Genomic DNA, 10799 nt, shown 5'->3' with positions numbered 1-10799 from the left:
GGGGGTCCCTTGCTTACGGTCTTAGTGACAACTTCAAAATCACAACAGCAATAAAAACCAACACTGGCTTTAACCCTTCCCCACTATACCTAAAAAAAAAAAAAGTTTTGGCTAGATTTTGAATCAAAACAATGACTGAACTGAGTAAGTAAAAAACTCTTTAGGTCTGCACTAGTTTTACTACTAGCTTTACTCTCTTTGGGGTAGAGAAAATCGAATTGTTTACATGAAACAGAATATGCTTTGATTCTGACCTGGAATAGAGTTTTATTTTCTAACTGGATTCTATGTCTATGGAGCACTTAACATGCCTGAAAAACCTTGCATTCTTTGAATCCCCCAATCCTAGTTGATTAACAAAAATCCCCTAATCAATTACATGCATCCTTATATCAATATTCTATAATGTATTTTTAGAAATACAAGTTAACTTTAATATTTTTGTGTTTAGGAGAGCATTCAGCCATTCTTGAAACTGCTGAATCTGCAGTGAACATTTCCTGTGGAATAGCAATGTATGTACACAAATTGGTCATATCCCACTTTATCTCCTCTTGTCAGTGGCAAATAAATCCAGCTTAACTAATCTGTCCTCATAGCTAATATCATCTATATCTCCTGGTAATCAGTTACCTTTTCCAGTATTTTTGTGAACCTGTCACTAAAAATTAACTGCATATTTAAGATGAGGCTGTACTTAGTCTTTCAATTGGGGCAAAAGTTGTCACTCTCTCTTTTCTGTGTCTCTTTCAGTACAAGAAATTAGGTGTTATAAGCTGAAGAAAAGCATCGCATGGGATAATGATCTACAACTCAATAAGTCACTGAGCAGTTTAACCACATTCATCACAGATGATTGCTCTGGGCAATAGATGCAAAGAAGTGGAGGAAGTGAAAGAAAATCCCAACCCTGCCCAAGGAGAAAAAACTTCCAATCATGCTATATGACAAACTATAGTCATAACTGTCAGCTTTCCTTCATTATCTAAGATATCCCCACACATGGATGTTGTAATGAGCATAAAAGCCATTTGCCCCAAGCTTTTCCATACATTGGGCCTTAGCAATGGCAAAGAGCATGAATCACAGTGGATTGAAAAATGGCAAGCCATCTAGAGTAAATTATCTTCTTTTACTTCAATTGTTTGGGGTAAACAAAACATTTAACATATGACCTGGGGAGAGGTTTTTGTTGCTGAACACCAGTAGTAGATCCCCCCCAAATGCAACATTGTTATGTTTGTCTTTTCCATAAACTCAAATTGTAAATTAATCAGAGGGTGTCTTAAGGTCTCTAATCTACTTTTAATCAGGCACGTAACTAGTGTCAGGCACCCAGGGCATGTATCCTGCATCTCCTGCTGTGTGCCCCAAGTCCTGACACCATGACTTCCCACACACAAGCAGGCTTAAAATATATTTAACCATGTTCCTTTAGGCCACACACAATATCCAGAGCAATTTAGTAAAACCCACTTATCACTATGGCATGCTCCACATGCCTTATGTTCTCTCCTTTACGGGTTCCAGGTGCTGAGGCTAGGGTTAGGTCTGTGAGAGTTTTGCTTTTGGCACAGTAATTAAAAGCATTTTTGTGACTACGGAAGAGCTGTGGTATATGTGTATTGTGTATACAGCGAGTAGGCTCAGGTTATATGTAACCATACCCTAAGCCATACGCCTCTGCCATTGGTAGCGCAATTAGACCACACCCACCATTTCCTGCAGCACACTACTGGTGATGCACCATTTCTTTCCTCAAGGTGCTCAAGGGCTTTCACAATCCTAGTTACTCCCCTGCTTTCAATAGAAATAAAGGGAGTACCAGGCCGTGACAACAGTAGCTTAAGTTTGCTTAGTTAATACCAAGCACATCATAGTTGTCAGGAAAGATCAAATAGTGTACTTAACTCAGGCCCTTTCTACTTTAAAACAGAAAAATCTGTTTTTATTGGAATGATTTGCCACGTTGAGCAATAATATTTTGTGTGTAGTGCTAGATTAAAATGGGTGATTTTTACCTTGGGTCCAGTTGAGGCTTAAAGAATCTAGTAAAGCTTAAAGTACACCTGTCCGGCAATTGCTGATTTCCTCCTGAAAATACCAGTTCCCCAGTTGCATCTGGCTTCAACTGTGTTGAATCATGACCCCCGAACAAGCATTATGCTAATGATTGTCAAAACTGCCACAAATTCTCATCTCTATACTTGTTCCAGGTCATTGACCCAGAAATCATTGACTGCAATACATCTGCATGACAGCCAGGGATATAGCAATCTCAAGTAAAGACCAGCAATGGAAACCTTCAGAATGTTCTAATGACAGATGTACTTTAAAGTTATCTTGGACTTAGGTTTTAAAATTTAAAGCAATTTCTTAAATCATATTTATGGTCAAATTAATAGTCATAATCTCCAAAATATAGTGGTTCAAAGGCCACTGAAGCAGGATTGTTCCATGACAATATTAGACAGACCAACAGAACAGTGAACCTAAAAACCACTGTAAGCCCTTGGTAATAATGTGTGCATCACAAATGCTGTAGGGTTCAATTTCTTACTTACAAATCAGCCATAAGCTGGCAAAAATGGTTATTGATTTAAAAAAAAATGCTGTAGTAGGTTTTAGCATAAACAACTCCACCAAAATAAAACATTTCCCATTTCTGCTGGGACAGGGCAATTCTCTCGTCCTATTTTGACTGCTACACATAACCATAGGAATGATTATGTGCCTTTTACTTAGTTTTTCATGGGAGCATAGGAAGAACTCACTTAGGCCAGTTAAAACTAACTCAATTGAAGAATCAAATCCTGCTGCAGCATCAGTAAAGTTAAAATTGCATTACTGGAATACCTTGCATAAAAATGCAAGTGCTCTCCTTTGTAGTGTACTATAAAAAAGAAAAACCCTTAGTGTAATGCATAAAGAAAAAAAAAAGTAAATAATTAACTAAAGCTTTATCCTATCTTTAACTTCAAGATTAGAGTATTAAGACTACTTGGATTGTTGCTAAAGTTTATTCTTTGACCAAGTGTACACAAAATTACCTTCTTTCACATTTTAGCTTACAGCAACATAGTGTAGGCTACTTACCCAGCATCTGTGCTATTACCACAAAGTAATGGATCTATGGCTCCATGCGGTTTGTAAAAGTTTGCTGAAAAGTATACAAAGATAACATTAAAAAATCTAAAAGTGAATTTGTTTTCAAACTGACAGTTATTCAGTTATATAGTCTATATTTCCTTAACTTCGCAAGCTAGGTTTGAGGGGAAATTACCCTGTAATTGACAGTTCTACTCTCCCAATACTATTCTTTTTATAGAGAAGAACTTTCAGCAGTCACACATTTTCTAGCATGGTAAAAAAAACTGCTGTGTGCATGACAAGCACTTCTGACATTCAATTCTTGCATATATCATATCGCTTACAAATATTACAAAACCTGTAGAAGGCAACAAGCAATATCTTTGAGGTTTTCTTTTTCTATAAACTAAATCTGGCCATACCTGTAGAACCATAGACATTAGCAGATGGCCATTTTTTTTAGTACACGTGTTTTACCACAAGGGCAACAATCCATATTTTTATAGATATATGTAATGGTGGCAGGCCTCATCATGAAAGGAGTGTAAATGGTTATAATAATAATATTAATTCTAACCGTCACAGCATGCAAAAACATGTATGGTCACAAACAAAAATATAAAATGAGACTACGTACTATCATTGTTCGTGTATTCATCAAAGTCAAAACCTTTGCTGCCATTGGCCAAATACTGCTCATCCAGGTTGATTGGCCAAACAACACATTTCCGTCTTAAATGACCCATGAAAAGCTGTAGACCGATTAAAGCGAAGACACTGAGGCAAAACACTGTCAAAATCATTACATCTGACAGTTTCTTCACAGACTGAATAAGGGCACCCACAATGGTCTTCAAACCTGCAGAATGAAATCAACAAAATCTAAATGTTAAACCACAATTAGGATTTCACAGCCCTGTATGCATTCTAATTGTAAGCACAGCTCTGTAAGTAGAACTTCATAAAGCTACAGGTATCTGCATCTTGTCCAGCATCACATAGCCTTGTAAAGCACACCCTGCAGCTGCAAAGCTGTACAATTTTGTCCCTGAAACAGAGCATGCATCTGGTACAACTGCAGTATGATTTAGGGGTTCATATACAATACATGGCTGCTTTGATTGTGCTTGAATAGTGATCACCAAAATCCACTGAACCCTTATGCACAGGGACGTGTACACACGTTTATTCTTCATACTAAAAAAGTATGTCCTGTAAACCAATGAGCTTATGTCATTTGCTCCTTTTTTTGGTCTGTTAGGTATACTTCTGAAAGTGTTCTGTTATATCTGTTCAATAATTGCAAAAATACCTGATGATCCTGCCAGAAATCTAGTGAGCTTGTAACTTCCAGTAGTAAGCCAACAACACAGGGCTACTGCTACACTGAAATCTGAAGTGGTATCAGTCCTTCTCAAGTTATCTCTGAGCTACAGAACACCTCCCCTGTGTAATGGAGAAGAGGTTGAAGGTATTCTGAAATGATTCCTGTTCTAGGGTGACCATGTTGCTCCTCATAGAGTACAGTGAGTATGCCTTTATTAACTATAAATCAGTGGTGGTAGAGGTGCATGGTATTTACTACATGTCTAAAGCAGCAATACAATTAATTATCACAGCCAACTGAACTGGTTTGTTCCACAAGGATCATGTTGTTGAGAATTACAAGTCTTGCTATAGAATTACAAGTCTTGATGATAAAAGCACAAAAAAAAACTACAGCACCGCCCCAATGAGATATATTTCTTTGATTTTTCACTCTATCATATACAACTGATGCCATGGTCATGGGCTTACAGTAGGTGCTGGCTGCACCTACTGTAATACAGAAGTCACACAAAAAATAGTTTTTTTTTTTTTCTGGAGGTGCTGTCCCTTCTGTTCTTGTGTTAGGAAAGATACACACGCCTGCTATGTGCTTTCTTGTCATTAATTATAATTTATAACAGTTTTTATTATAAATAGCAATTGCTAAAGAATTATGGCAATCCATTTTAACTGAGATAATAATAAAAAAGTAGTGCATTTTTCAAATATTGAGAAAATCACTCTTTTATAGCGGTTTGCCATTTACAATTCTCCACATTCACTAATCCACACAATTCAAAGCACATACTGGACAGTTGTGCCTGATCAGCCATAGGGAGCTAATATTGTACAGTATAGGTAAATATAACAGGCATTTTCGAGAGATGTCCCAATTAAAAAGGAAATACAATACCATTACACTGGAGAGATGACCGCTTAGTAGGCGATAGTGTGTTATTAAGGAAAAATGCAGTTGGTCTCCAGTTAATAATGCATACCCATATTTCCCAGTGCTTTTGTTTTATAAAGGAATCCACTATAACAGATATTAATACATCTTTTAAAGTCTATTCCATGTTCAACTTTTGCTTATCATGATAACCAGTGTATGTGCTAGGATAATAACAGATGTAAAATAGCTACTGCCAAAAATATTCATTAGTTAGCACATTAATAAAATAGTTAATTTACAAACAGATAATTTTAACTAGTTTTGGCCAATTAGACAATGTAGTCTTTGTCTACCAAAGGACCCTCTTACTCTAGGATTTTATCATTGCCCAGCACAGATAAAGGTTGTCATAAATGTGGAACAAGCTGATGCAATTGATGCAAATATAAAGTCAGTTCTGGTATTTCTGCTACAATCATCCTTTCAGTGCAAATTGTGGGCACAGCATAAGCAAGACATGCACATGAATAAAAACATGCTCGTATAAAGCACTGTGTATTTAGTTTTTCTTAGTTAACCTACATTCATGTGTTTGTAGAATAAAATAAACCACCTTTTTTAAATGTATTAATGAAAAGAGCAAAGAGCAGGTATGTACAGTTAATTGCATTTTGCACTATTAGGGGCCATAATAAATAATAGTTTAAGAATAAACACCATCATTTCTGATGCAGATTTAAGCATTGCTTCCTAGATAAAACAATGTAACTATTAAAACTATCTCTCTGATTCTAGTGTTAACTCCATATTAGGTCGAAATGCACTGTGGCAAACTTCAAGGAAACCTGCACTGAAAGAAAAAACAAAATAGAGACTCCTATTGCTGACCTCATAGTAAAACGTTAGTTGCTTTACTGTCCTTTAGCTTCAAAGCTAAACTCCAGGAAAAAAAAATTACCCTTGCAGTGGTGCTCCCCCTGCACTGCAGAGGTTGAATGATTGTTTTGTCTGGGGGAGGCGGAGGGCAGCTAAGGCAGTAATACTTACCTTATTCCTTGCTCCCCTGGCAGCCGACCCTGTTCTCCTTTCTCTGATGCAGTGGGCTGTGGGAGGGCTCTTGACATCCTCACTTGCAATGCTGGTTCAGCATTGCATGTGATGATTTACGTGTGCCTGCGACCGAAGAGAAAGCATTTTTTAGGGATCTGTTGTGCAGCTGGGAGAAAGTCTGGAGGAGCTAGGGATAAAGTAAGTATAGTTGCATTTTCTATATTCACCTAAGACACAACAAGCATTTAACCCTTGCTGTGTGCGGAGAGATACACTGCAAGGGTATTTATTTTTTTCCTGGAGTTTACCTTTAAGACATTTTGAATCATGTATGTGAAAAAAACATGCCATCAGTAAAGTCAAAACCTGCTAATTATTCCAAGTTAGTGACTCAAAGTATTGATATCTTTGGATCAAGGTTTTCAAGCATTTTCAAGGACAATTGCATAAAACCTGTAAAAATTTAAATATGGGAGCTACCATTATGACAGCATCATCCTGATCCTGGCTTTTATAACTATGGAGCCACTCACCTAGAATACATGTGCAAGATGGCATTTTAGATTTTAGCACTGCATTCTTGTTTCAGGTTAGTGGGCCACACCACAGGCCTGAATCAGGATGACAGCCATAGAGTTTACACATTTTAAAAAGTCTTTAATGGCAGCTCCAATGTTTCTTTCCTCACTGGAATCCTTTAAAATGCATCTGTCACATTAAACTGGTTTGTGCAGTATCGGTTCAAAAAAAGCTGCACTCAACGGATCTTCCACATGAATCCAAACTTTATTTTAATCCATATAACGGTATACACTAGAACGCGCTCCCCAGAGCAAGATCAACTATCACGTGTTTCACCCACAGGGCTTAATCACATCTCTATGATTAAGCCCTGTGGGTGAAACGTGTAAGTAAGTTACTCTTACTATGCAGCTTTTTTTGAACCGACATTATCACAGGTGGAACTGAACGTTTTCGCCAGCACCTGGATTTCCACTATAGGAATCTGACTACAGAATTGGAGCAGTGAGTTTTGTGGACTATTGTGGTTTGTGCTACAATGGTATGCATTTAGTCCTAGTAGCTACATTTCACATACAAAATGTTAAAGTTAGAAATTAGAAATGTGAGCGGTGTCATATTCCTGCCTCACAAAAAATCTTCTTGTAGCCATATTAGATGATAACTGAAGCTCCTGCTATACTTCCAGGCCAACACATACACTATAATGCCAAAAGTATTGGGACGCCTGCCTTTACACGCACATGAACTTGAATGGCATCCCAGTCTTAGTCCGTAGGGTTCAATATTGAGTTGGCCCACCCTTTGTCACTGTAACAGCTTCAACTCTTCTGGGAAGGCTGTCCACAAGGTTTAGGAGTGTGTCTATGGGAATGTTTGACCATTCTTCCAGAAGCGCATTTGTAAGGTCAGGTACTGATTTTGGACAAGAAGGCCTGGCTCGCAGTCTCCGCTGTAATTCATCCCAAAGGTGTTCTATCGGGTTGAGGTCAGGACAGTCAAATTCCTCCACCCCATACTCGGTCATCCATGTCTATATAGACCTTGCTTTGTGCACTGGTGCGCAGTCCAGTTGGAGCAAGAAGGGGCCATTCCCAAACTGTTCCCACAAAGTTGGGAGCATGAAATTGTCCAAAATGTGTTGGTATGCTGATGCTTTAAGAGTTCATTTAACTGGAACTAAAGTACCAAGTCCAACCCCTGAAAAACAGCCCCACACTATAATCCCCCCTCCACCAAACTTTACATTTGGCACAATGCAGTCCGGCAAGTAGCATTCTCCTGGCAACCGCCAAAACCAGACACGTTTGTTGGATTGCCAGACAGAGAAGTGTGATTCGTCCCTCCAGAGAACACATCTCTACTTCTCTAGAGTCCAGTGGCGGCGTGCTTTACACCACTGCATCCGACGCTTTGCATTGCACTTGGTGATGTAAGACTTGGATGCAGCTGCCCTGCCATGGAAACCCATTCCATGAAGCTCTCTGCACACTGTTGTTCTGAAGGCCACACAAAGTTTGGAGGTCTGTAGCTATTGACTCTGCAGACAGTTGGTGACTTCTGCGCACTGTGCGTTTCAGCATGCGCTGACCCCACTCTGTCATTTTACATGGCCTACCACTCTATGGCTGAGTTGCTGTTGTTCCCAGTTGCTTCCATTTCGTTAGAATACCACTAACAGTTGACCGTGGAATATTTGGTGCGCAGTCCAGTTGGAGCAAGAAGGCTTTGTTCCCAGTTGCTTCCATTTCGTTAGAATACCACTAACAGTTGACCATTGAATATTTAGTAGCAAGGAAATTTCACGGAACACCTGAATCCAATGATTTGGAGGGGTGTCCCAATACTTTTGGCAATATAATGTATGTATGTATGCTTTGCAGGTCTTATAGACCCCAGTGCTGCAGCCATGTCTCCTCATCCCTCTCCTACTGACCATTCACAAAATGAAGCCTAAAGCTGTATTTCACGTATATATGGAGTTTAAAGCCAGAAGTGATTGTTTAATATAGTGTACAAAAAGTTATATTACAATAGTTGTTTAAAGCAATATAAAAGTCAATCCATTTTGGGGTTTTGTGCAATCAGTGGACAACTGTATAAAACAGACGCTGAGAAAAAAAATGTGTTGGTAATAGTCAAAAATGTCACAATGGAAACTATGGAACACATTTTAAAAATTTTGCGGGACAGCCTCTATTCATGTCAGTTGATATTATTTCTTCTAGTGTAAAAGGCAGCAAAAGTTTAGCAAATAGTGATATTTTGGAATTCCTAGGTCAGTTTGTATGGCAAGATGTAGCAGCAAGGATTCAAGCCCAGGGAGGGACCTGCAACTACTGATTTTGGTGACAATTTAGGTCCAAAAGATACAAATCATTGGCTCAACACTGTCTGCATGAAAGAGCCGACTTCGGCTTGACATTTATAATAAGTGTCTGGGACCAATGTATTGATTCTGTGCAGCCTTGGAGGGTATAGTAGACTCCATGCAAAAACTTAGCTTGCATTCATTTTTCTTTCGCTGAGGTCATTAGTATTGTGTAATCCCACACCCCAGTCATCCTCTGAGAGCATAGGAATGTCAAGCTTCCATATGTGGAATAATTGAGTTGCAGAAAATTCAAAAATGGCTTGGCCAGCTGATTTGAAAAATGTTCCGGAGGGCTTGGCAGCGAAAGGGTTAAAGGTGTCTGACACTGTCCTTCCTTCTGGAGGGTGGTTACTTTTGCGCCCCATGGTCCCCGTACCTTCTTCCGTGATAGACTATAACTTCAATACAAATTAGCTAACTAAACATGAGATTGTAGTCCATCACGGGAGAAAGCTTGAAGTGGTGGCTACTTAACAACACACACAGGGACCATGGGCAGCAAAAGTAGCAACCTTCCAAAAGGAAGGACAGTGTCAGTGTGAATTCAGAGATGAATTGAGGACCTACAGCTGAGTGAAACACAAATAAGCTACATTTTTGTTAATAGTTAAGGTACTTGGATGCATTTTTAGGATTTAACTCATGAGTTTACTGTCACTTTAAGGTAGTTGTTTAAATCTGTGGTAGTATATGTCCTTAGTATATACAGTGGTTTGCAAAAGTATTCACACCCCTTGGCATTTTTTTCCTATTTTGCTGGGAATTTAAATAGATTTTTGGGAGTTTGTATCTTTTAATTTACACAACATGCCTACCACTTTGAAGATGCAAAATATGTTTTTATTGTGATACAAACAAGAAGACAAAAGTAACCTGAAAACTTGAGCATGCATAACTATTCACCCCCCCCCACCCCCCGTCCCCAAAGATAATAATGTGTAGAGCCACCTTTTGTAGCAATTACAGCTGCAGGTCTCTTGGGGTACATCTCTATAACCATGGCACATCTAGCCACTGGGATTTTTGCCCATTCTTCAAGACAAAACTACTCCAACTCATTCAAGTTGGATGGGTTTTGCTGGTGTACAGCAATCTTTAAGTCATGCTGCAGATTCTCAATTGGATTTAGGTCTGGGCTTTGACTAGGCCATTCCCGGAAATGTAAAGTTTTCCCGTTAAACCACCCGAGTGTTGCTTGAGTAGTATGCTTAGGGTCATTGTCCTGTTGGAAGGTGAACCTCCGTCCCAGTCTCCAATCTCTCGCAGACTAAAACAGGTTTCCCTCAAGAATTTCCCTTTATTTAGCGCCATCCATCATTCCTTCAATTATGACCAGTTTGCCACTCCCTTCCAATGATACAAATCCCCACACTGCTACCACCATGCTTCACTGTGGGGATGGTGTTGAGAGGCCATGGGTTTGTGCCAGACATAGCGTTTTCCTTGAAGGCCAAAAAGCTCAATTTTAGTCTCATCTGACCAGAGTACATTCTTCCATATGTTTGGAGAGTCTCCCATATGCCTTTTGGTGAACAGAAAATGCGTTTGCTTATTATTTTTGTA

At 39.0% G+C, this 10799-nt stretch overlaps 1 protein-coding gene across 1 annotated transcript in view; it reads right to left on the bottom strand.

Annotated features, from left to right (window-relative positions):
- The window catches only part of SCN8A (sodium voltage-gated channel alpha subunit 8), a 145902-nt gene that overhangs the window by 52820 nt on the left and 82283 nt on the right, over positions 1-10799 (bottom strand). Inside the window, exons 7-8 of the mRNA XM_018565420.1 lie at positions 3728-3949; positions 3097-3160 (exon numbers count right to left, since the gene is read on the bottom strand). Coding sequence (XP_018420922.1) covers positions 3097-3160; positions 3728-3949 — 286 coding nt within the window. The remainder of the gene's footprint in view (positions 1-3096; positions 3161-3727; positions 3950-10799) is intronic.

Source organism: Nanorana parkeri, unplaced genomic scaffold (genome assembly GCF_000935625.1).
Source record: "Nanorana parkeri isolate BGI_ZX_2015 unplaced genomic scaffold, ASM93562v1 scaffold846, whole genome shotgun sequence".
Taxonomy (NCBI): domain Eukaryota; kingdom Metazoa; phylum Chordata; class Amphibia; order Anura; family Dicroglossidae; genus Nanorana; species Nanorana parkeri.
This window is presented reverse-complemented; position numbering and strand designations above follow the sequence as displayed.